A 26,191-nucleotide genomic window follows, 5' to 3' on the forward strand; every position below is an offset into this window, starting at 1 on the left:
TTTTTTTTAAAAAAATAAATAAAACCCTCAAATGTTCACCCCTTTAGGTCTCTGCCACCTAGCATAGAGAGTGGCCCTCTGAAATCATCAGGCAGAAACACTCTGGTCCTTTAGCGAGTGTATATAATAAATTTACTGAAATATTTTATTCACTCATGGCATACGGCAATGTCTTTAAGGCACTGAAGCCTTTACATAATACACTGACTCCATCTGCAAGCACATGATGTCTGAATGGGACTGGCAGAGATGTGGTGAACAGAATGGTACGCTTTCTTCTTTCCATTTATATACGTTCAATGCCCCCACCCCAGCCTGCGTGTCTCAATTCGTGAAAAGGTAAGGTCACTTAACAAAAGCGGAGGTTTTGCCTTCTAGCACATAATCTCTCACTGCAAACTTTGCGAGTGCAAGTGTGGTATGTCTTGATGCTTTAAAATGTAGCTGTGTCCATGGGGTGGGGAGTTCTGATTTTACACATGCATTTTGCAGAATATGTCACGCTAGTGGTACAGAGCTTGCTGAGCACATTCCTCTTGCGACGGTAGGAGACCAGTCAAGCGTTCACACAGGAGGGTTGGAGGCAAGCGGGCATAGTCCACTCACAGGTTTTGAAAAGTTCCTCATGGGTGCATGAGGTGCACACAAGTCCCATTTTGCTTCACCTCCCTCGGCTTTTTAAACCTTTGGAAAATAGATCGCAGGACCCCACCAGACCCAGTCCACAAAATCAATAGGACAGTTCCCATCCCCCATCCCCCCAAACTTATTCAAATATCATGCACTTTTTCTTCTCAGCTTTGCCATCACACACAGACCCCCCAGCACAATGAAGTGTTAAGGATAATTCAGTTTTACATGCAACAAAGTTATTTTTCCACAACAGAAAAGCTTATGTGGCAGCAGGATTCTTTGTCCGTTAAAAGCCCTATCTGATATGCATTTTAAACAATATCAGGAGGCACTCGAGGGACTTCAACTCCCTAGTTGTTTTTGACTCCTTTCAATTTGACTGAACTGAGTGCGGTTCTGTGGGAAGGAGGGGTGACAGAGACATGAGACTGACCGCCCTCCTAGCAGGACACATGAAGATGGCCAGGGGCCACATTCATTCCCCTGGGACAACCAGGTACTGCAATGTCACTTTTGTCATGGGTCTCATTAACTGCATGACTTGGGGGGAGCAATGACTAATAAGTGTTCCATTGAAATAAAAAAACCCTGTATTTATACATAACGTTATAAAGAGTGAATGTGCTTCATTTAATATAGTCCACTTTGCCATTGCTAGAACAATGCTGATTTATATAAAAAAAAAAAGGAACATTTGACAGCAAAGGACAGATTACAGTAATGTCCTACAATGTCTCCTGTTCTATAGCTCTTATACAAAGTGGGGAAAAACACATGTGACTAAATGTTTGCATTATGTCTTCCATTAACCAGCTGTTTGTTAAAGTACGGCTTGACCCGAGCCATTTCGGGTTATCGCCTCCAGGAAACACGATTTCCACCCACGTTTAAGGAGCTTCATTTTTCACTTTCCTAAAGCGCTCAGTCACATTTTCTTCGTTACTATTCCCATTTATAGCCTGTCTGTCTGAGGTTACTGCTCACAGAATCCTATTTGAGATTCCCAAAGTGCCTCTTGTTTTTAATTCTGTTTGCCATGTTTTCATCAGGGTCTACTGCTGCTGCTGAAGGACCTTGACCAACCAAGTATGGGGTGGGGGTGCAAATGAGACATTTTCGTTTGTAAAATAAAAAGAAACCTGAATGCTTTGTGAAGAATGCTACATATCTGGGTTGGGGGGGTGTGTGAAGAGAAATTGTAAAGATGCCTTCTTACAAATAACCCAATTGAGTGTGAGACCTAGAATGCCCATGGTGAGAGTCATGCAATGGCTGCAGGAGGGGGAGCCACATCTTCTCTATACAGTACAGAGGCCCCCACACCTCCACCATCCTGCTTTAAAGTCCAGTAAGGATTTCCAGCCATTGTTCTCCTTAGGAAAAAAAAAAAAAGACGAAAAAAAGATGAAGAGAAACCACCACCACCGCGGTCCGCCACGTTCAGCTTCTCTAAGGCAGGCCGCATTGGTCTCTTTTGCTTAACTGTTGCCTCAAAAGTTCTTGCCAAGTCCAAACAATATCTAACTTTAAATCTCTTTCTTGCCAAAGAGGGACTCTGGAGGACCAGATAATATCAATGGGGGAGGAGAGGAGAGGGGAGGAGAGAAAAAAAAAAAAAAAAAAAAAAAAAAAAAAAGCAACAAAGGAACCTTTCCGTCAGACCAGTCTGGTGTCAGGCGTCTCAATATATAGTTTCTTCCGTTAATGCGCGCAGACAGCCCTTGGCTCAAGTCCTCGCTCCCGGTCCCCCTTCCCTCCAGAGACTCGTCCACCGTCAACCTGCGTCCTCACGCCACCACGAACTCCGACTTCATGTCGGCCTTGACATCGGGCTTCCACACAGAGTCCTCGAAGTCCAGGTCCAGGGAGCCGTCGCTGGACACGCTGCTGTTGCTGTTGCTGCGACCCGACTTGCGGTTCGGGAGCCACTGGTAGGGTGCGCGGGAGTCGCGGCGCGCCTTCCGTCGCAGCCTCTTCTGCTGCATGAGGAGCTGCAGCTGCTCCACCTTGCAGCGGGTGGCCCGGTTTTCCGTTTGCCGCAGTCGGTCACCTAGGGAACACAGGGTGGGGTGGGGAGGAGGACACGTTCAGAGAGGTCCATCTCGTCAGCACCATTCCCCTGCCCATTATCGGCGGGTACAGGGCTTTAGAAACGCTGTGTAAATACAGCATTAGCGGACTCTAAAGTGCATTCGGCTTTTGATAGAAGACAGATGCTCACAGTGCTTTGGAACAGATGAAGCACACAAAGTTCTCTGCAGAGCCTGGCTAATGTTATCTAAGGGCAGGCTGAGAATAAATAAACCGAAGACAGAGATGACACTGGCATGCTTAAGACGGATCTGCCTTCATTATCCCAGAGGCCCTCCATAAATACACGAGCGCGCGGTCACATGTTTGCATCTGGATTCTGAAATGAACCTCGGAGGGAGGTCATCGTGGTTCCTGGCACCACAGCTTGCCTTATCTCCTTATCGCCGTTTGTTCCCGACGTTTCGTTCGGAAGTGCCACGGAGATCCTTAAAGGGCACCCTCTCTCTCGCGCTCTCACACACGCCAGGCTGTTCAAATACTAGGTCCTCAGAAGGGCATTATATTGTCTAAAACATTTTAGCTCATGAAGACAGTAAAAGATTCTCCGCTTGTGCTTCTGGGGTGTAGATCAGGCCGCAGCTCAAATAAAATACTGCAGGGTGGGGAGAGGGTGCGCTGGGTCAATGTGCATGAGATCTTGGAGACTGACAGCACGTACACGTACTAATTTGTCCTTGTGCACAAGAGTGCCTTGGAAACCACAAAGCACATTGAACTGCATTTCCAAAAAGCTACGCCGCTCCCAGCCGCCGACACGTTCAAGGCTGCTCCGTACGGACGCTCCTTCAGGCCACTGAGCGCCGCGCCCGGGAAATACACCCCGTCCTGCATTAATTCAATTCTTAAATGTATTCAGAGGCTTGTAAGGAAGGAAATCCACCACAACCTATTAGCAGCCTCCATTAGCATTTTTCTTAGAATCAAATAATAGGCTAGCATGTCAATATACTCGAGCGCAGTGCCTTTCCAATATGCACACGCATGCGCACACTTGCACACGGAGAGCAGCTTTTACCATGGATCAATAGCAAAATAAAAAGACCTATTGATTAAACCTTAACTCTAGTGCAGCCATCCATCTCAAGCGAGAACATTGCCATCAGCTTTCAAAAGAAAACGCAAGTGAATGGAACTGGTGAAGGAGGAGAGCCCTGCATGTCACTTTCTCCCTTCTCCACCGGCTGCCCTGTGCCTCTACGCTACCTGGCCAAGGGTCCGAAACACTTCAGTGGAAGGGTAAGCAGAAGGGCAAGGGGGCAGGGGTCCTGTTTTACAATTTCTCCCCAGGAACATCAGAGGTTAAAGGACCAGAGAAGCTAGAAAAGCTTCCTGGCAGCATCTAGTTATGATCTTTTAACACACATGTTCACACCCATCATTCTCATTCCAAAATCCACTCCTGTGTTTGCAAGATAAGACTACTTTTACACCACCTGGACCTCAATCACTTGAAGACATTTGTCAGCACTAAGCACCATCCACTTCCTGCCAAAAGTAGCGATTAAAGCATCCTATCAGTTAAGATGACAACCAGCTACATCCCTGCTAGCAATTCCTCCCTTACTTTCTTTCCCAAAGATTCCCTGTGAGCTACCTTTTATATGCAAGTAAGTTAGTTAACCCTGGTATAGATATCGCTTCAGACAGGATGCTTGGGGCTGGGGTGCCTGAGGACAGCGGAGAACTGTAGGCAGTGGGAGGCTTCATTATAGGTGCAACGTTGACTGCTGCCTTGTTGATCCACGATGAAGATAAATTATGGGTTTTAGCCTTTTCCAAACAATACAAGATGTGCTATATAATAATACACCTATATGAGACCTGGCCTTACCCCTGAATAGCACTCAAGGGCAGTACAAGGTGTGATCCAACATGTGGCTTTGCTCATTTGTTAACAGTAAGGCAGTCATGTTAATCTGTTCTCATGAATGCAACAGCCCAGAGGGAATGCAGACCAAGACTATTATTTTGAAGCCATGTGGGTGAGCTGGCAGGTCTAGATCTCCAGCAGGGAACTAACGCAGTAAGAATAGTCCCCCTGCAAGTACTGAATGCTAGGGGACCTAGAAGGGAGAAGAACCTTGACCATGCTTCATATTGCCAACACATGAAATCAGACCAAGCCCTTTGCCCTGTTGTTGTGGCATTGTAGGAATTTGCTCTTCCATCTTCACAGAACATACATGAAGTAAAAAAAAAAAATCATTTCAGATGTTTTTCCACCAAACCAACATAAAAGTGGGGAGAATAGTGGAGAAGGATGGAAAGTCACGTAATGGCAGTGCAAAACTCAAGTGTTCAAGACTTGCACAGAGTCTAAGTGACCAAACCTTTGTGCTCCCCCAGCTTCTGGAAGGTTATGGGCAAACAATGAATAACAATTAACACACCTGGCTATCCCTTTTACCTGCGCCTCCCCAGGCCTGTTTTAGGCTCCTCCCACCATCCTTATCATCACAGAAAAGCTCAAAGGGAGGCAATTCCATGAAGAGATATGCCTCTGGGTTCGTGTTATCAGACGGAGGATTCTGGTCACGTGAAGAAAATGCCCCAGTGGGGTAATGAAGGATTAACTCGGGGGGGGGGGGGGGGGGGGGGGGGGGGTAAAGCAGCCAACCATAAGGGACAGTGTGCTGCCCATAAAATGGAAAGCCACACTTCAGATGTACCAGGGATTAAATGAGATTCTCTTCCCATCGATTCCCTTAAAGATCAGTTCGATGAGTTGTAGACCTTGTTCCTTTTGACTGGCTGCGTTCATTTTTCTTGTGATCTCGTTGCGTTCAGCATTTGCTACGTGCCAACGACCACCACCGGATGACCTAAACCTCAGTACAGAGCACCCTAGGACAAAACACACCAAGGGGTTTTCTGCAAGGTTGTCATTCGAAAACTTCAAAACACTTGCTTTACTGCAGTTAAGCCTCACCGATGCCAATGAAGTTAACTGCGATACTTCAAGTCACGCTAGATGGTAAAACCACCCTTAAACGGCTTGCACAGTCTACACTGTCACTCAGCCAGAGCCCATTCCAAGACTGCAGGTATCACTGCAGTGCAGCAGCATCGCCAGCCACCCTGAAGGGGACAGGCTCCCAAGCTGGCTGACGCTACAGAGAAATGCAAAGTGGAGGTGGATGTGAGAAGCACAATAGAGTCCTTGTGCACTGCCATCTGAGCTCCATCCAGAAGGGAGAAAGGGCAGGAAGGCCAAGCAATGGAAAACAAAAGATAAGATCCAGCTTGCATCTCCATGTGGACAGAACCAAAAGGGCAACAGCAGCTCCTGGGGGGGAAAACCCAGTTGCCAGATCAGCCAAAACAAAATTAAAAAAAAACTGTTCCCCACAGCAGTCAACAACAAAACCATTAATATGAAAAACTACAAAACCCCTTAAGTATATACCAGAAAATACCATGTGCCATGACCTTAAGTGAAAGGAAGGAAACCCCCTCCCCCATCAAGGGCAAATGGAGGAAACTAGACAAACCAATCTGTAAAACAATCAAAACAATGTAGTCTGTTCAACGAAACATCCAAAGCACCAGTCAGTTGACTATTTAAATGAAGTCTTACAACATGGATCTCCAGTTACCTCACCCACCCTTGCAGTCCTGCTCCAGTGTAACCCTTAACCAAACTAACCTGCTGAAGGAGGGAGGGGGTGAGCTGGAATAAAAACGGCCCCTTCTCTGAGAAAGAGCTCTTTGCTAAACTGCAAGAAGCATGACAGCCCACCCCACCCCACCCCACCAGCCAGAGCAACCTGTCCAGACAAAGGGGTAGGGGAACCTGGGGAAGGGGTGGGGGTGGTCTCCCATTGAATACTGGAATGCCCCCCCCGACACAGACCTCCCATCTAACCCTTCTCTCTTGGTAGAGAGACCCCCCCCCCTCCCCCGACTCCCTAAAGGCGTCACTCAAAAGCACCGAACGGCTCCGTTGGCTCACGTAGACCGACGCGTGTTGTCATTACAGGTCTCATTTTCCGTCTCACGTGCCTCGCCTGCGGTTTGGGATTACACCACTAACGAGGAATTCACAGGAAGGGAGATTATTTCTTCTGGCAGTATTTAAACGTAGTTGCGCGGCTTGACAAAGAGCCGTTTAACCGAGCGCTCGCAGAGGGAAAAGGCGCGAGCGTTTACCCACATAAACAGCAAGTGTTCGAGTTTCTCGTTGTCAGACAAGTTCTGCAGGACAAAGCCTTTGTCTAGTCCCGAAAAGCCTACACACAACACTTCGAAAGCAAAAAGTGGGCATTCTATGCTCAAAAACGCTTTTTCTCCCCAGAGGAAGGGCCAATTAATCTGTGGGCAGTTGCTGGCCGGACATAAACAACGTTTTTATGAATGGACACTCAGTGCTGTTGTTTCTGCCCCCATCCTGCCTTTGAAACACAATGTACATTCTTCCAGCTCTCCAATTTCTGTATAAATCTGTCTATTTAAAAGTCAGAGGGAACACAGGCAGCCATTGAAGCCCTCGCTTGGAAAGGCCTCGCGCGTTTTACAGATGAGGTCCGAGTGCTGGATCGCCGCAGCGGAAACCGTGGGACGGCCCATTGACTGGAGGCGAAGGCGTGCGGAGAGGGGTTTTTTTGGACGCGACGGGGGACTGGAAAGGGGAGTGGCTTCAGACACAAGGGGACGAAGGGCCAGAAAAGCGCCAAGCATTGTCTGCAGTGTATGGACTGCTCTCGAATAGGAACCGTGACACAAAAAGCACCTCTTTGTACCAAAATGGCAGAAACCCTAGCGGTTCCCCTTATAAGAAATGTCACATTCTCCCCCCGAGCCCCCCTTCACTAATAACATTACTACCAGATCCCAGGAGTCCAGCTCCACAATCCCAGGGTTTTTTTTTTTTTCCCCCTAGGATTATTTTTGTCAAGTAATTTAAATAATCCATGAATCGCATTTATTATATAATCAATCCAGCCTCCCCTCCCCCCACCACAGCATAATCCGAACACTGCTGTCTCTTGACCCATGCAATATGGGCTTACTGCCTCTAAGAGAGGGAGAAAAGAAAAAAAACTCATCTGACATGTTACAGAATGCTATCTGTACACCCGTTCTGCCTGCGATGTCTCAGAAATGAATTAAACCCTATTCTACCCCTCCCCAGCCACCAAGCTTCCTAGACCCCAGGGAAAAACCAACCGCATGTGCAGCAGCACATGGCTGTGCCTCATGATGCAGAGCAATACAGGCCTGGAATCCCCCAATTCAGGAGCCTCCCAACCTGCAGCCTTGTCTTTGCTCTCTTCTGCTCTCCCATCTCTGCATAAGGCTTTCAGAAAGCACCTCAACAACCCCACAGGCCCAAAACAAGACGGTTGGCAGAGCAGCATGCCATCCTCCCAGCACATTAGCGTCATCCCAATCAGTTATATTATAACCCTAATAATCCCCCACCCCCTTTGACATGTTTATGTCCCCCTGCCACGTTCCAGTACTAAGGTCTGGTAGAGGCTTAACGTAGCCATTTCTAACCCCAAGAAACAGCACAGTACCATCCTTAAAACCGACAGAGGAACCAGCCATGTAGTTTGGGAACAGGAACTCACCAGAGGGCTTGCACATGCGGATCTGGCTCTGACACGCAACCAGGGGGTGCAGGGAGGCCTGGCTACCCGCAGGCACCGAGGTAGCTTTGGCGGAGAGGCCAGCCAGGCCGGTGGCTGGAGGCGAGGGGGGCGGCGAGGGCGATGGGGAAGGGGGGCTGCACTGGGTCTGGCAGCGAAGCTGTGCGAGGGAAGGAGGTATGCCTTGGTAGTGACGGGTGGCGCTCAGGAGGTCATTTAGGATCTGCAGGATGGTGCTGATGTCCCGCCTTGGCCGCCCGCTGCTGTCCTGACAGTTGGGATGCAAAGTGCCTGAAGGAAAAATGAGCAGGGCTAGAAGTCTGCATCTCACTGGGATCCGGTACCTTCCCAAGTTGCAGTTCTCGGAGCAGCTCCTTAAAGGGCCTGCTGCAAAGAGATGCTCTCACCAGAGAATGTCCCAGAGAAGACTCCGGGGGCGTGGTTGATAAAGCTCTCGATGATAGCGCCTGGCTTGCGGGACCGTGCAGCAGGAGTAGAACAACTGCTGGGGCTCTTGGCACTGCAGTTATTCTGAATGACAGAGATAGCACTGCCATCAATGGCTCTCCTACTACAGCACAGTACTAATACTTATCCATTAGGTCACATTTCAAGTACTCAGGTCATTATCGCCATGTTCCAAGAAAAGCTTTCAACAAGGTAACATAATACTTGGGGAGGAGGAGAGAAAAAAAAAAAAAAAAATATTAACAGGTAAGCAAACTATTGGTATGGAGCGGCACCATGAGCGCTGCACGTGCTCCAGGCAGATTGCGAGCACTGGCCTTCGCATGACACCTGAACCTGGGCTCCGGTTATAGAAGGCTGACATTAGATAATGCTGATACATGTAACATACTGAAAGTGGAATTTAAAATCACACTGGGAGCCATTTAAACCCAGAAATTAACACATTAACAATTTTCACAGCAATACGTGTGTTTTCCATCTTATTTTCCTGCAAGCGAATGGGAAACAAGTCAAGGCGCCTCTTACCTCAGGGCAGGAGGACACTGAGCTCGGACTCGGGACACAAGGGCTGGAAGGAGGGAGCAGGTGTGAGCGAAGGAGTCCATTTGGGAGCGTGGATGGCCGTGGAGGGGTGCTGCAGTGGCTCGTTGAGGATGACGGGTAGGCGAGGGGAGTCGTCTGTGCCGGGCCGGTGGCAGTGAAGGCCGAAGAGCCAACAGAAGTGATCGGAGCACAGGGCCCGTGGGAGCCGTGTGTCGTGGGGTGTGGGTGGGAATGAGGATGGGAGTGCGGGTAAGAGTGGTGGGGGAGTCGAACATGTGCGCCATTGGCGCCAGAAGTCCCAGCGGAGGAAGATCCGGCAGAGCCGTCAGCACCACCCCGGGCTATGAGATGCCGGTGCTGAAGCTGCTGCCCGCCAGACTGTTGGGCCGCCAGCTGCAGCTGGACGAACATCATGTGATCGCCAACACGCAGAGCCAGAGTAAGCGGGGAGCGGCCGGACAGGAAGTCGCTGACCTGCACATGGGAAGCAAGAGCAGCTTTATTTATCGCAACATCTGACATAATGAAAGTCAGAGTCCCTACAGTCCACCAAAAAGTCAACAGCATAAACATGCTTTTTGGCTACTCTATATAGTTCCTATATAGCAGCAGAAGAAGCATGGAGGTATGAGTGCTCATGTCCTGTAAGACAAAGGGATGGGGGGGGCAACTGGAAGAGAGTAATACTTTTAGTTGATCTCTACAGTGAGGTCCAGTCCATAATCAATCACAGTACTGACATATGGAACATAAGCCCAGCAGTCCAAATGCAGCGTCATTGCTGAAGATGTAAATGAAGCCAAACAGCGGAGGAGGGAGGCCAAAAAGAAAGCCTCATACACACAGCATCCCCCCAGCCCCTCAACCCACCCCACATCCCTCTGCCCCAACCATCGGAACTACACCAAGCTTCTATTCAGAAAGCGCACAAAGCACACCCTTCTGCCCCGAAAGCCCCGACGCAGATGCGGGACAGAAAGCCACCCGGCAAACGTGCACATAATACCCAATTGTTCGAGTGGCGCGCCGGATGTGGAAGGAGCTGCCCATTTAAGGAGTGACCCAGGAAGAGAGCCAGGGCTGGCCCTGGAGATTCCGACCCCCACGCGTTGAGGACAGGCCACACTGGGCGCTCGTGTCACTCTTTGCTTTGAAAAGTGACACAACAAGCCCCGCTTGTCTACTTCCCCTCACCCAACTGCATCTTGTTTGCCGCTCGCCGGGGAAGCCGCGAACAGAGAACAGTTGTAGTGCAGTTGCCCGGAGTACGAGAACGCGTTGGAGGAGGTGGGCACACCTCGGCACTTACTAGGGTAGTCAAATTAGTATAGTTCTGCTTCGTTCCTTTCCCACTGCAGGGGTAATGGGAGTTTACCTTTTCAGTAATATGAAGTCATATTTAAGACTAACAAGCGTGCGCACAAAGCTTTTGGTATTGAGGCCGACGACTGAGAGCCAAGAACATTCCCAGCAGACCCATAATCCTTTGTAGTGTGCTTGTGCACACTGACCTGTTAACATCTTGAATCAGAAAGGTCTGCCCTCCATCATTTCTCTCTCAGTCCTCCGCTTATTTATTTTTCAATCGACCAGCAGCTTTCCGCTGTCAGGGTGACCTTTGCCCATCTTGTGCATAAAGTGCCTTATTGACACTGGGGACACAGCAGAGAACAGTGTGTGTGTGAGAGGAGGTCAGACACACTCAACCTTTCTTCCAAGGACAGAAGGGGGTCTCTGAAATCTTTACGATTAGTAAAACAATCTACGACAAAAGGTCTAACTATGATAGTCTGAGACGGACAGCTGTACGAACACAGGCTCACGACGGAGCCAGTGTAATGAATATACGTGCGGAAACTCCGCACGTATAAGTCACCTTTGAGTCAGCAAAGGGGGTGGGCAGGTGCCGTTGTTTCTGCAAAACAGATAGGACAGGAAGGGCAGGTTGCCAAGTTCACACAGGAGGGGAAGAGAAAGAGAAAAAAGGCACTACAGGACAGATAGCTGTGGGCCCTGTGTGAGGGACAACATATTCTGTCAAAACCTCCCTCCAAATCATGACTAAAATGTCTTAAAATGACTAGTCAGACAGGTAAATGCTACAGAGAATAACCAATTCTCAAAGCCCCTACAACTGTCGACTACCGGTAGGCCATTGCATTAAATGGAAAGGTAAGCCTTGGAGTAAGAGTTGAGCTGCAGAGAAAGCTAGTTTTCCTAAGATTAAAATAGAGTACAGTGCCTCTCACCCTTGGGGGATCATCTACGCATTTGACATTTTGTTCTTGCCCAGCTCAGGACACTATGATGCTGGTTGTAAGTCTTTGCAAAAAAATATTGCAGAGAATCAGAGACCCAGGAGTTTTGTAGGCCAGCAAAGCAGAGGCCAAGTTAGAGCAGGAATTCTGGCCCAAAAGGTCCTTCATAAACTAAAGAGAAAAATCCCTCTTTTGAGGTACAAGCTGCTCAAAAACATACACCAAGGAGCCAAGAACATTTAGAGCCATGGGGTTGACTTGACACAAAGACCAGTGGTCCCCATTATTTCTAAACATTAGCCAATTTAAGATTTTACAAGTATCAACTTCTTCTTAGACTTCTAAGATGTTTTTCTGCCAACACAGAGACTCGTGATGGTGGGAGAGGAAGTGATCCAGGAAGCTCATCAATCACTGCTGACAGCTGCAATTCAAGGGAGGGCAGAAATAACTCCTCCAACTGAAGCGAGCACCTGTAGTGCAACACCTCAAAAATGCGTCAGACTCCAAAGTAATGGGAAGTTTCCAGGTGCTCCTGTTGCAGCATGCCATGCTCTCTGAAGATTGATTCTGGCACATGGCATTGAGGGGGGCCACCCGCATTCCGCAGCCCGCGGACTGAAAAGAAGCCTCTGAACTGTCAGCTTGATGGCACCTCTGAAGCTCCAGCAGAACACCCACAACTACTTCTCCACCCTCCAGCCTCTCACCACCCAAACTCTACAGCCCGGAACCAATGCACAAGTCCAGCCAACATTCTAAGTAGATTTCAAAAAACTCAATGCGTTTCTTAAAGCTGAAGAAAGTAGTTCATTGTTCTTATAAATAATGAAAGTGGAAAGATTTAGGACAAGGTGCTCATAAGAATAGCTGAGAAACCCTTTTAACATCAGTACATTAATACTTCCAACTGCGTTTTAGTCACACGTTGGGGCCGAGAAGACCAAAGCAGAGCAGGCAGTCGGCAGTCAGAGTCCGTTCGTAAATTAGGCTGGAGGGTGAAGGGTATGTATGCTGGGAAAGTTTATGCTGCAAGATGCCGGGCTGCAGTTGGTATGGAGAAGAGAAAAATGCATATAGAACTATTGGACTGGGGCAGCAGCTATGATGAAATATGCAACGAAAATGTGCCTCCGACTTATTTTTATCATCTAGGACCTCCTTTTAATTTTGAGCTCTCTGGGTGACTTGTTCATTGAGGTCACTGCGTGGATAGAGGTATCAATGTGCTGGTGATGTTCCTTCATCCAGCAACAATGTGAACAGTTTCAGATAAGTCTGAAGACACGGCCAGGAAGAAGAATCCGGCTTCCCCCACTTGGATTCCATAAGGTGGAGCTGCCAACTACACAAACAAACAAAAGCCATAAAAGGCTGGGCTTATGACAGCAGCAGCAGCAGCTTCAATGGCTTTGAAGGTTCTAAGGCAGAAGCAAAGCAATCCACTTCAGGAACAAGGCACTTGACTAGACAGCATCTGCGGCCCGTTTCCTCCCTTCAGATGCTCCAGGCTCCAGTGTGATCAAAAGGCAAGCGACACTCAGGGGCCTTTAATTCAGCCAGATTAATAAACTCTGAGGGCACCTCCACAACGGCAAAAGGAGAAGGTACAGCTTAACCTGGCGATGCCAGCACAAAGACAGAAGAATGACATTTCAAAATACGACAAACTCCTCAAAGCGTTGGCGTTTGTTTCCAAGGATCGTACGTGAAGACTGAATAATCGGGGAATAATTTAATAGAGATGCAACTGCTTCAACCATGAACAACTTCAATGGATATTTTTGGGGTCGGTTTCCTTGAGTGCAGGTGACAGAAGAACACCCACAACTTAAAGCAGTGTTATCGCTGCTTTAAGTGCCTCTAATAGACACCGATTCATCAGATGGCGATTTTTGCACGTCCCTTTGCCTCTTCCTGGATTAGCCCAGTCACGATACCCAGCACTTGAATCACAAAGGCGGCCCGCAAATGAAAGGCAGCAGTGGTCACGACTCATGGTTAGGGTGTTCAGAATGAATGCTGGCTGCATCAAGGTTGTACTTGTGTGAACATCTCCCTTCCCTGCCTGAGTACTTCCAAAAGCAGTAAAAACCCAATGACTCAAGAGGCTATTGGAAATTCTAAAAAAGGAGCACTGTGATGAAGGAATAGGGCCTCTTGGATACTCCGACTAGTAACCTGAGAGTAAAAGTGTTGACATGCTTGGACTATTTCATGTGTTCAAAAGCAACTGTGGACAAAATGCAAAACAATTAGCTATTCCTGCTGTGTGTAAGAACTCCCTGATCCTCAGCTTCCAGGGTCTGTGTGTTAACAGCAAGCCAAAAACATGACACTGATACAAGAGGCAGTGGGATACCGCAGTAGTTTTACTGTGGAGCTGATGCTTTTGTACCGATCTATCAACTTCTGAGATGGCTTTCGATTCCCTCCACCAATTGCTCAGTCTTATTAAGAGACAATGATTTCCAATTGTGTTAGAGTGGGAGATTAATGAAAAAAAACAGACAAGGGGAAACGGACAAAGGGTGCATAGGATGGATAAGGGGGGGGTGCAATCTCACTGACAGCAGACCTGAAACATGTAGCATTCCCAGGTCCTATTTTCCCCAACTGCTATTCAGCTTAAGGAATTAGTGGACAGAGGAAAAGGAAGGGGGAGGGAGAAAAAAAAAAAAAAAGTGCATGCAGTCACCTGAGAGATCAAGCTGACCTGGGAACAAGCTGCCTCAGAATCATCTCCACTTGTTCTGTTCTCTGCCTTCGCAGCATATCTGCCTTGACTCACCACTGTCCTTTTCTGTACCCTCAGAAGAGTACGGAACTGGATGTGCTGTCGCTACAGAACTGCCTGTGCTGGAAGTACTGACGGGAATTCCTGACTCACCAAGGCTATACAGCCCTGCATATCTAAAGATATACTGCCCTAATAGACAGCCTCTTTTTTTTTTTCCCTTTTCTTTTTTCCTTAAAAAAAAGGGGGTTAGGGCTCTACACTGTACTTTCTTACAGGGTCATGTATTCCTTTGTCTTTTAGATTCTGTGTGAATGTGGCCAGGAATTAATGTAGGTTTGGAATTTCACAGCTATATCTGTATAAACTATTGAAATTTAAGCAACCAGCCTTGAAACATTCAGTCTAAAACTGCGGTACGTCTGAACGCACTGTAGTCAGAACTCTCAACTCAAAGGGACAGGGAGAGGGAAAAAAAATAAATAAATAAAATTCATGACTTATAAAACCACAGACCCACTTCAGTAGACTTGCTGACAAACACTACAGGCATATCTTTTATTTATTGTATTTCAGCAGCAACCTTTTATTCTTGTGCAAAATGTTGCCACAATATTTGTTCATTCAATAAATTTACAGTGACTCAATTCAACAGCTGCTGATTTGATAATGTAGCCAAGACGACTACTCACAGCATGTGAGGAGCCACCCCATAAAGTTTAGGATTTTTGTTTGCCTCAAAGTGTAGGAAAGTTGCTCTAAAACTCCTCATCACAGAACACATCATCCAGAAGGTCCAAAAAAAAAAGTTTACCCTCTCCATTCTCTGGTTAAAGCTAAAAGAAATGACCGGAAGGGGAAGGGAAAGGAGAGCTGTAACCACAGATGGCGGTTTGCATCTTTCCGTCTTCCAACTAAACACCAATATTTTCTCCCATGCTAGAATGGATTTAGAAGGTGTGGAGAGGTGCAACAGAAATGATAAAGAAAACCCCAACAGTTTCAAGTATTACAAGCTAGGGGCAAAATTGATCAGTATGCACCATCTTCTCTTCTACTTAACATTCCACCCAGAGAGCACAGGAGCATGAAGAAATTGACATTTTTCAGCCATGTACTTCAACTGCCCATCAACATGGCTCAAACTCTTGAATGTGTGATCAATGGGAAGATGCAGCTCTGCTAGGAACCACCCTGCTTTGAATGGTTTCTGACCTCATCTACCAACAAGAGCAGCAACACCTGTACACAGGGTGGTGGTGATGGACGAGAAAAGGCTGGGTGACTGAAATGCCAATCGTGCTCCAAACAAGCCAGTGAAGAACACCATGCTTTACAAGCCCAACCCAAGAGCACAATCTCTCTCACATGGTGACAAGACTGATGAATACTAAGGTTCAACTCCTCATCAGTTACGGAAACACGCACCCAACCCAACCCGGGTTAGAAGCGAGCTCGTAGGATTCCTTTTGTCAAAATCATACTAAAATAAGTTTCTATGAAGACTGCTCCCAAGTCTGTAGGTTATGAGAAGCTGTCAGGGAGAAAGCGGGTGAAGCTGGTGGGCTGAGAGTGAGCTGGGGAGAAAGCATGCCTGGGGCAGAGTAGAATAAGATTTTTGTTCAGTGCCTCAGATTTATATCACCCAGTAAACAAAAGGGTCTCCAGACACACACGCTCAGTTTAACACCCAGAAATGGTGAAAGAGAATTTTGTCTTGGTTAGAAGCCAAAGAAAACCATAGCGTGGCAAGTTGCTGTTTAACAAAGCAATCCATTAGTAATGCCTCAAACTAACATTTTGGATGTGACTCAACAGTACACAGGAAGAGAAAAAGGGGGGGAACAAGGCAATAGAAGAACTGAAAGTTGCAGATTAAAGTTACTTTTAAATTGTCATGTCTGCAGCCAGACAGACAGGTAGGTAAAAAGTGAGGCTATACCCATTAATCAAACTCGGGAAGAAAAGAATTCGCTAAACCAGAGGAGAAGAGCCCAAGTCAGGATTAAGGGCAACCAGAAAAATTCAATCCTTTTTGAACCTCTTGCTCATTTGCCTCAACATGAAGATTGAACACGCATCTGCCCTCTCCCTTCTGCTTCATCTAATATCAAGGAAGAACACCTGGAAAATTATGCCCGCTTCAAAACCACACTACCTAAAAATTACAGGCTGCATAAATATCCAGTTAAGCAGAAGCATAAATGGGGTGAAGCCATCTTCATAACTACAAGGGGTCCCTTTACAGGCAACCCTATCTTGCTACACACAACTCTGAAATAGAGCCCTCTTCTTGGACGACCCTAGGGTTGGTGCTGCACTCCCAGGTATCTTGATCTGGCACCAAGGTGGGGTCAATGAATGTAATTCCGCAAAGAGTCTTCCAGGCACAGAACTTGATCTGATCCCTTGCGGCAGTCCAGACACATTAAAAGACGTCACTCGAGGGGGGGGGGGCGCCTTAACCAGCCATGTTCTCCAACTCCACCACTCTATCTCTGCTACTTTTAGAAGTATCGGTTCAGCTGGCAGGCCCTCATAAGAGCTTTTCAGAAGCATCGATCGACCCTCAATACTTCCTGAGTGTGAGATTAAATGAAGGAAAAAAGGCCTTGCATTGATATTCTCCAGCATTACTCATTCTGCCCACCCCCCCCATCCCCATAACCTACATGACCAGCAAAATCCTTCATAACATTGATTTTCACTTTCCATTAAAATGACCACTTCAATTAACCCATTACAAGCAATCATTTTCATTTCAGAGATGGTAATATTTTGCCATAAGCTTTCACTTTTCTGGATGACTTCTCAGTTCTCGTCAAACCCCTCAATGAGTCACCAGGAAGCTCGATTACAACATCAGACAATGCTGTACATTCTTGATAGAATATGCACTCCGTTGAAGGAAGTCATACCTTCTGATTTAATCATGACAGGGACTATCCTTAGAGAAGGCATGTGCCTAAATTTGACAGTGGGAGGCCTGAGAAACAATGATCTCTAGCTGCCTGTTGTATCTCTCTCCTGGAAAAGACAGACGAGTCGTATGTGGTGAAGCAATCCGCATAATGAGAAAGGCGTTTCTCTCCATGTCCACCCCACCCCCATGTACAGAAGCACGCGAACACACAAACACACGCTCGCCTGTCATCTCTGAAGAGCAACAAGGGCTCACACAATAGAGGCAGGATTTCCAGGATAAAAATGCTAAAAGGATTGCTGTACAAGGATCTAAAGATAAGTTTCAAACCCAGATATCCTTAAAATAGAGATTTTTGAGCAGTACAAAGAAATAAATCCACACCTTCCCTATAAAACTGGAGAATGGGTATGTTTCAGTAATATAGCCTGCTCAAAATGAGCAGTTTTTGATGTTTATGCATATGGGGGGGGGGGGGGGGAATTTTACCTCTTTTCTACCACTACTACAAATTATACCAAGGTTAACACTGTGGACTTGGGGGTGAATTCTAAACCCTGATCCACAATTTTAATTCTGATCCTTATAAGAGCATATTACCATGTAACATATCTGGAAAAATTTCAGACTACTGAGGGCCATGCATGCCTGTGTTAACCCTTGAAAGGTTTAGTCAAATATTTGCATATTTATTAACTGAGAGTCTTTAGCTATTATTAAAATCTGTGAACCAGGTTGGTGCCAAAGTCTCAATTTCACAGTGCAATTAATTTCAAAGATTAATATTTTGCAACTTGAATAATGACTAAGGGTTAACATCTGAAAAGTAAATAAGCACAAATAAACCTCCTTGTAGTTTTTACAGGCAATGCACACTAGTATTAAACGGTCAAATATAGGGTAGGTGATGAGAATGAAGCAAAGGATAGGTAGGGCCTGCCGAAGCTCACGTTGTATGTTGAGGCTGCCATCACACAAGCACACCCCTGAAAAACATGCAACTCTCTCAAAAACATCTGTTTCTCTAATGGTTTGTTTCTCCTCCAACTCATTACAAATCAAGTACTTCTGAATATGCATGGCAATTGTCTACATACTACAGAAACTGTTCATTCCCTTTTAGTAATTTAACCATGCAAAAATCATTAACATGACCATTTATTTAAAAAAAAAAAAAAAAAATGTATTACCTGAGTTTCTGTTAAACTTTCCAGTGCTTGCATTACAGACTGTTCTGGTCTTGATGCCTGCGACTACAGAGAAGAACAGTTTACTGACAGAATAACCAGATACCATATGAATAAAGCATACTTAGATATCACACTTCAGCCACATACAAAACTTAACATCTTGCCCTGCCATACAAAACCTTTTGGAAATTACCAACTAAAGTGCATTATTTTTGCTTGGGCAATCGAAGCTCACCATTAATCCTGCTTCAACTGTTGGTACAAGGGTTAACTTGCTCCCATCCGAGATGCCAAAGTCCTGGAGTTTTCCTGAACTCAATCGCCTGGGGAAAATACATAAAAAAAAAAAAATAATGAGATTCCAGGCTAGCAGCACAACAAAGATGGGGAGAAGTAACAGATCAAGACACACAGATTTAAATAATCGTGTTCCTCTGTATGAAAAGGGATCCCATGTTTTGTGTGATCACAGAACACAAACGCAGGCCACAGCAGAGCGGAAGTGAAATACACAGCAAGTCGCCTTTCATTCAGCCGCCTGGGTGTTACTGACTAACTGCACATCCTGGGTATCAACCAGAGCACCTACTGTATACAGGAGATGGGAGTTCCCAGTTCCCCCCAAAGGATGTTTTGATCTTCACAGGAAAAAAAAAAAAAAAACCTCACATTTACAGTTGGGCATCAAGGAAATTTAGAGTTAAAAGGCATTTCCCCCACCAAGACAAATATTCAAGAATCATGGCCTTTTATTATTTGCCATCCTAGAGTCAACGTGTAAGAGTCCTCAGGAGAAGAGGCTCCGCGCCGATGAATGGAGCGCACTGTGTTCGGACGCGGTCCCGCGCGATGATGTAATGTGGGCTCGCGCCGTCCGTGCGGTAACGTCATTCACTGATTCAGTTGCATCGAGGACGTTCGATAAGGCGACAAGTCCGACAGATATTAAAGCCACAAGGTCAGCCCTGACACGACGGTGTGCTCGCGGCAGTCCGGGGGAATATATATATATATATATATATATTATAAGGAAAGCGGCGGTACAAATACTACGACACACGCGGGATTTCGACATAAGCGGCCGGATGCGAATACAAAGACACCGTGACCGTTCGGCTCGCACTGCCACGCGAGTGAGTGAGTGAGTGAGAAAGCCGCGGAAAAACGCGCGCTTCCACGTCGCAGATTCTCCTTTAAAAGGCCGTTATGCGGTAACGCATAAATGTTTCGTTTGGGAAAAAAAAAAAAAAAAAAAAAAAAAAAAAAAACACGCAAATGCGGAGGAGCCCTTTTCGCGCGAGGCCGCGAAGGTCTGTGTGTGTACGAAAAATGTCACCTCCGCATGAACAAAGGGACTCGACAGGGCAGCTGGTCGGCAGAAAGACGATTAAAATTGCCTGCTTTTAAAGGATGATGTGATTTCGAGAGGTAATTACTTCAAGGGGAGGGTCAAAACTGTTGTGCTTGGCGGGGGGGGGACAATGCGACAGTTGGATCGGGTCACACGCAAGCGACAAAGGATTCCCCTTCGCGCACCAAGTGGGGAGAAAAAGGTGACCCGATGTCATTCTTCGCCGTAAACGAAGTTGACGAGGAAAAGGGGGTACGGACGGTCAGTCCTCCGCACGGTGCGAGATCTTTCCCGATAATCAATGACAATACATTTCGATATGAGCACAAACGCTGATGATGATACATCGCAAACGCTGCGCGGCTCTAACCGGAAATGATGTCCATAAATAATGAGCACAACTACCTCATATTTAAGCAAATGTGGGCTGGGAGACTGGTAGGTCGCAGTGACTGCGCGCACTTAACACACACACAAAGGATACGTGCATAAACACACGGGGTACGTAATTTCCTGTGGAAGCGCAGATATAGCCTAGGTGTATCGCATTATCTCGTTAAGCCCAGGGCCCTGCCTGTCACGCACTTCGGAGACTCTTCGGGCTGAGGGGTTGGAAGGACATATTTAGAAGTAAGGAGCTCTGAAAATAAGAGGAGGAACGTTGCTCACCAGCCCCCCCCTCCGCGAACTTAACCTTGCCATCACCCCTCCACCCACCAGCCCCTTCAGCAATGTGGTGGAGGAGCAGAAGTGCTCGCAGAGGCGCAGCACCCCGACTCGGCGCGTACAGCCCGAGCACCAGCACCGATGTGGACACAACACCGAGTCCGCGGACACTCAGGTGTCTTTGTGATGGTACAGAACGCCTGCACTAAGCCGCAGTCCAGGCGATCAGTCCCCCTCCCCCCCCCCCCCAAAAAAAAAAAAAAAAAAAATCTTTACTTGGAAAAGATGTACAACCCACTGGCAAAACCAGAGCACCAGAATAGGGGGCTTATAATATTTACAGGCTTTCCAGTACCACGGTCGGTGTGCCTCAGCACTGTGCACTGGAGCTCGCAGAATAGTGCAACGCGAGCACTGGTTATTTACCTTTCATTAGAGCAACTAGCTGCTCGTGCGACGAACGCAGCTCGCTGCAGCATCAGCGCAGCGAATGCGCCCAGATCAGATGCGCTCCCGGCGCGGCGCAGCGCGGCGCGGTCTGTTCGCCGGCGTACTCACGTTTCCTTGTGCAGCAGAGCGAGTCTCTCCTTCGGCACCTTGAGCCGCTGGGACAACCTCCTCTTCAGCCCTTCCACGGTCTCCTCGAGCGGCAGGGACAGCTCGAAGCGCGTGCCGGTCGTGGAGTGGACGTGCAAATTCATGGACGGCTCGCTCGCGACGGCCTCGCAGGACGGAGCTCCGCGGCTGCTGCAGCTCCGGGCGGTGGGATGCTGGTCCATTCGACAGCCTGTGTTCGAGGAGGAGGGGGGGTGGGGGGAGACAGCGCTAGTGGTGCTGGGTTCGATGCCAAACGACTGAACTCTGGAAAAAACAAAGTGCTGTTTCTCTCCGAGTGTCGGCTTCCAACTGTATATGACGTGGACGTGTATCTGCGTTTTTCCCCCCCCCACGTCGAGCCAGTATTTAGAGACCGTTCTTCTTTCTTCCTTGGTCACTTACAAAAGTATTCCCGAAATTTTCGCGCAGTGATCTTCAGATTTCTTACGCGTTAAGGACAAAATATATCTTCGCTTTGTAAGCAGGCAATATTTTATGATCCCATGTCCTTTCTTTTTTTTTTTTTAAATGCTACAGAAGTGGCTCTGTGCTCGAGTGACAAATCATTTAGTTGAAATATTCAATGTTCCCTTCTTGCATCAAGCGATCTCCATAATGATGAAATAATGGAAAAAGAAGCGCGTTGCTAGAGCCTAAATCTGCAGCGCTGTAATTACTAAAGACGCCTGGAGATGTAAAGCCTTCGCAGGAGCGGGAGGTCGGTTGAAGCCTCATAGATTTATACTAGTGAGCAGCTCCCCGGCTTCGAACCCATGCTCGCGGCAGCTCCGGCGCAAAACTAACAATAAAGAATGTTACACATATCACTGTTCCACGGTAGCAGACGAGGCCCAGCCCTCTGAGACATTCTAGCCTATCGCCACCGGAAAGTGAGCAACGATTGTAAGCGATAACCAATTAGAATCTCGTCCAGAACACCCACGTGGAGGCAAAGTCCCGCCCCTTTCCTTTCGCTGACACTATCTTTGTCAGCCCACCAATGGGCGAACGGGAGGAGGGGCTCCACACTCCAAAGAATACGATACTTCCTGGCCGTTCCCATATTTCCAGGCCATTCATAATTAGTAGCATCTAGGAGAGATTACATCTTCTGTTATGCTGCGCGTTTAAAGATCAAGAAGCAAATACGCGTTTCAAATTATACCAACATCTGACACAGTGTTGTATAATTTCAAACGCGTATGTGCTCCTATACCGCACTGATGAAATGATGCGTATAAAATAGAGCAAGACTGTTACTAAAAAGGAACTCCAAGATGTTCACACAATCGTAGCCGAAACTGATCACAAAATGCGGGGGAGCCGCTCCTCCCAAAGAAGTAAGGCTGTGTGGGCACTGCCACACACACACACACACACACACACACACACACACACACACACACACACACACACACACACACACACACACACACACACACACACCGTTGGTACAGGTTAAAGCTCAGGGCAAGCGACTGTGCTTCTTCTTATACTGTACTGCTGCCATGTAAAGTAACTGTCGCCCCCTCGCGAATCGCTCCCTGCCCGTTGCTCCAGTAAACGACACCCGACGTGGTCAGTTATGCAACACTTTAGTTTGTCCCGTTCATGGCAGCCTAGTTGAGGTTCACTTTCTAGAAGAAAAAAGCACCGATTACAAAAGCGCAGTGTGCGCGTACGTGGCTCGTGACTCGTGACTCGCAGTTACAGTAAAAACAGCGGAAACAGTGACAGAGACCTATGGCAACCGGAGTAACGCACATGTTGAAAAATTTACATCGTTCGCGGAGCCTCCTTTTCAGAGCATACAAGCGACCATAAGACGTATTTAAAAAAAAAATAAATAAATAAACAAACCCAGAACAGTTTATATGTCCCAAGAGTCAGTGGAAAAGCGTGTCCTTTATCTGCCAAGTTAAAAAAAGGCAGGACTTTTATTCTTAAACCCAGAAGCCTGTTTTTAAGAGTTCGACGGTGATATCCGAGGCTCTGTCGCCAACCTGTGGCGGTGAGCAGCACCGCCCTGGACGCAGGTCCGAGCGCTCGCCTTGGCGGTAATACAGTTAATGAACTGTACTTTGTGGCGCATCACGCTATTTGCGGGAGATTTATAAAGCAGCACGAGGAATTCCCTCTCATTTCTAATTATTTTTCCCCATCATGCCTTCTATTTAAAACTATATTCAAATGCGTGAAAAACAAAAAAAAAAAAATGAACACCAGTCCCTATAGCAATACAACAGTACCAGGCCTTCCAGCTCAACACATGAATCGTCACACTATATTAACAGCCGTGTAATTAATGGCCTGATTTTGATGTTCACAGGCCTTTTCACTCTGAAGTGTGCAGAAAGAGGGATTAAAGCCAGTTGAATTGCGTTCCTTAACACGATGCGCTCACTCTAAACTATTCCAACCACGTGATTGATGGAGAAGCCAAAGAACCCAACTTATTTTAGGAAATGCCTAGAAATTCTGGAACTGAATGATGACCTTCTAGTTGCATTAAATTAGTTTAAAGAGTAAAGATCCTAGGCACTCCGCCTCCAATCCCTAATGTCACCGTGTATGGGAAATGTAATGGGAAACCGGGAACTGCCTTCATTAACGGTACAGGAGTGAAATTCCAACCAGAGACCTTCAGATTGCAAGACAATAGCCCTAACCACTGCACAACCTGCTGGCCCACACAGTGAGTAATGTGTGACCACAATCACATTAATAAATAGGCAGAAAACAGTGTCACCTGAATGGACAGCCTTGTTTTGCCCAATTAAAATAGCCAGTGTACTTATGCCATTTGCTAATCGACACAGTTCTCATTACTGCTTCAGTAATGCACAAGGAGTCGTGTCAACACTCTTCATAACGCTCAAGCCCCAAAGGGACCTTTCACTGAGTCGCACGTGACCCTCAGCTCACGCTTCCTGTTACTGGAGCCTATTAAATGTGAACCGGCACCTCCAGCGCGTGAATATTTAAGATACGTTCATTAATAGTTTAATGTTATATCTAAAAGTAAAATAACGGCATTGTTTTTTGCAGTACCCATATTTTAAAGTTACGAGAAATTTTCTACAAAAAAAGCCACATTTAAACTTGGATGATGTTGGATAACCGTACGATTATTCAGCAGAGCCTTCGTCGAAGCGACGGAGAAGTCAGCGCATATTTTCAGAAAGCAAAACGTTTGATGTCTAGTGTTAGTTTTAAAATCACCAGCAGGCCAACTTTTTACTGCCTTTCTGGAAACGCGCCGCGTTCTTCACGCTCTATTAGACACGAAAGCAAACCGAGACACGTCCACAGAAACGCGGATTGCTGACGTCACGCTCGTCCTCCGACGGCAGCGTGTGACGTCAGAGACGGAGCCTCCTCGCGCGGCTGAAGATCTCGGGGTGAGCGGAGTTGTCATGTTTACAGATCGACAATCAGTGTACGCTGTCGAACTCGGGGAGAAATAGATGCAGCTGCCGTTACGCTCGCAAGTGTTAGACGACATGACCACGCTGCACAACAATTTGAGCGCAGTGTAGGATCCTTGTTAAAACCATTGCTGGAATAACGTCAGACTTACTTTGTGTAGGTCGGTTAATCATTTATTCTTTGCTGTAGTTGAATCCGAGCTGTAGTGCTGGATTAAGAGCAGAATGATCCACGCACCCCACATCTGAGAAAAATTGTTTACGGTTTCACACGAAGTAACAGCGTGAGTTCCAAAGCGTCCACATCCCGACTTTGACATGATTGACACTGCACTTGCAGCTGTCTATGACCGCACTATTACCATAGTTACATGTCGCACATGATGTTGCCGGGTACCGTCAAAACATCACAACAAAGTTAGCAATATAAATCGTGATGTCTAAACTGGCACAGCAAAACAGTATATATACACACCCATTTTCGAGAATTAAAACTCACCAATTATCGTAGCGATCGCTTTTTAATGCTCCTCGGTAATACTTTTCCAGCAAGTTTCCCCAGTTTTAAGATGTAATGTGGCAGTGAGTTCACTGATTCGAAAAAATGAGATCCAGAAAGGGCAGTAAATCCACAAGCGCAGAAGCAAAGTGTATAATGAAGTCGCGTCTGCGTCCGTGACGTGGTATCGGCGTGTCTTTGCGGCTCTGGGTTCAGTCGGAGGTGTGCTTCTACTTAACGGAGCCCTCCGACATGGGTGGGGAGTTATATTATTGCCGTGTCAGCTTGTGATTTAAGGTGGCACCGCAACTTCTGTCCGTGACGACCGTTGGTCTTTCACAAGTGTTGCTTTTAAATAGAACCATAAGCCACGCGAATTGCGTAACAGTGCCGAATACACTTTTTTTTTTTTTTCTTTGGAAAAGACGGACAAAAAGTGACTCTTGTTCGGTGGTTAAACCGGAGATAAAACGAGAGGTGGTTAAAACGAGATTTTTTTTTTTTCGGGGGGGACGACCTTAACAAGTAGCAGAGGGACCCGGGTTGTGACGACATCAAGAGAAAAAAAAAATCAAGGTAAACACGTTGCATAGATACTGGGTTACATACACTAACGCAACAGTTTACCGGACTGGGAGGCAACCGTTTTCACACAACGGCTTATTCCAGATTATTTTATATTATTTGTTTTTATTGACCTGTCGTCGTCCTGTTGTTGTGCAGCAGATATTTTTTACATTTCTCTGTGTAAAAATATCAAATCTAGTTTAAACAACACAGTTTTTTTGTACCTGCTGGTGCCTTGGGGGTGATTCAAGACAACAACAGCTTCACAAGAAGCAGGCAGCACATATATGATATATTGCATTTATGTAAAGAAATGCAGTCTGCGACAGGTGGAGAAAAAGAATGATCATGAGATCAGAGCCCGAAAACGATAATACAGCAGAGAGAATATATAGAGTGAGAAAATGACGTAACGACCCGTTCACAGAAGAATATTCATTTTATTTGAATGTGGAAAGCTATGAAACGATACCCCTGTTCCTACGTCAACACGACGCGCTTGTGTTTCTCTCGGGCGCTTGTGTTACTTTTGACACATTGGCAGCGCCTGCGAAAAATGAATTTATGGAACATCGCGGTTATTACGAGCTACAATTCTTATTTAAATTCACCACTGAAGTTGTTTTTTTTTTTTTTTTTTTTG

General features: G+C 46.7%; 1 protein-coding gene across 2 annotated transcripts; it reads right to left on the reverse strand.

The window, feature by feature from the left end:
* Positions 1 to 25,217, reverse strand: midn (midnolin). Of its 2 annotated transcripts, none has more exons than XM_029254559.1 (8): positions 24,982 to 25,217; positions 21,016 to 21,244; positions 18,676 to 18,763; positions 18,441 to 18,503; positions 9,315 to 9,806; positions 8,726 to 8,849; positions 8,301 to 8,609; positions 1 to 2,683 (listed from the first exon to the last, which is right to left on the reverse strand). In XM_029254559.1, the coding sequence occupies exons 2-8, from the start codon at positions 21,234 to 21,236 to the stop codon at positions 2,421 to 2,423; spliced, it is 1,560 nt and encodes a 519-aa protein (XP_029110392.1). In that variant the 5' UTR covers positions 21,237 to 21,244; positions 24,982 to 25,217; the 3' UTR covers positions 1 to 2,420. The 2 variants fall into 2 exon arrangements, with proteins under 2 accessions (XP_029110392.1, XP_029110391.1); XM_029254558.1 differs by lacking the exon at positions 24,982 to 25,217 and adding an exon at positions 24,635 to 24,781.
* Positions 25,218 to 26,191: the final 974 nt, after the last annotated feature.

The sequence above is a fragment of the Scleropages formosus genome, chromosome 9 (assembly GCF_900964775.1).
Source record: "Scleropages formosus chromosome 9, fSclFor1.1, whole genome shotgun sequence".
Taxonomy (NCBI): Eukaryota; Metazoa; Chordata; class Actinopteri; order Osteoglossiformes; family Osteoglossidae; genus Scleropages; species Scleropages formosus.

Bases quoted from the DNA above. Each gene is read 5' to 3' on its own strand.
- midn (XM_029254558.1), bottom strand. From the start codon at position 24,656: ATGATTAACCGACCTACACAAA. The intron at 18,504-18,675 runs GTGAGCTTCGAT...TCTTCTCTGTAG, and splicing joins CAGTTGAAGCAGGATTAATG to TCGCAGGCATCAAGACCAGA. The intron at 8,610-8,725 runs GTGAGAGCATCT...TTTTTCCTTCAG, and splicing joins CTTCTCTGGGACATTCTCTG to GCACTTTGCATCCCAACTGT.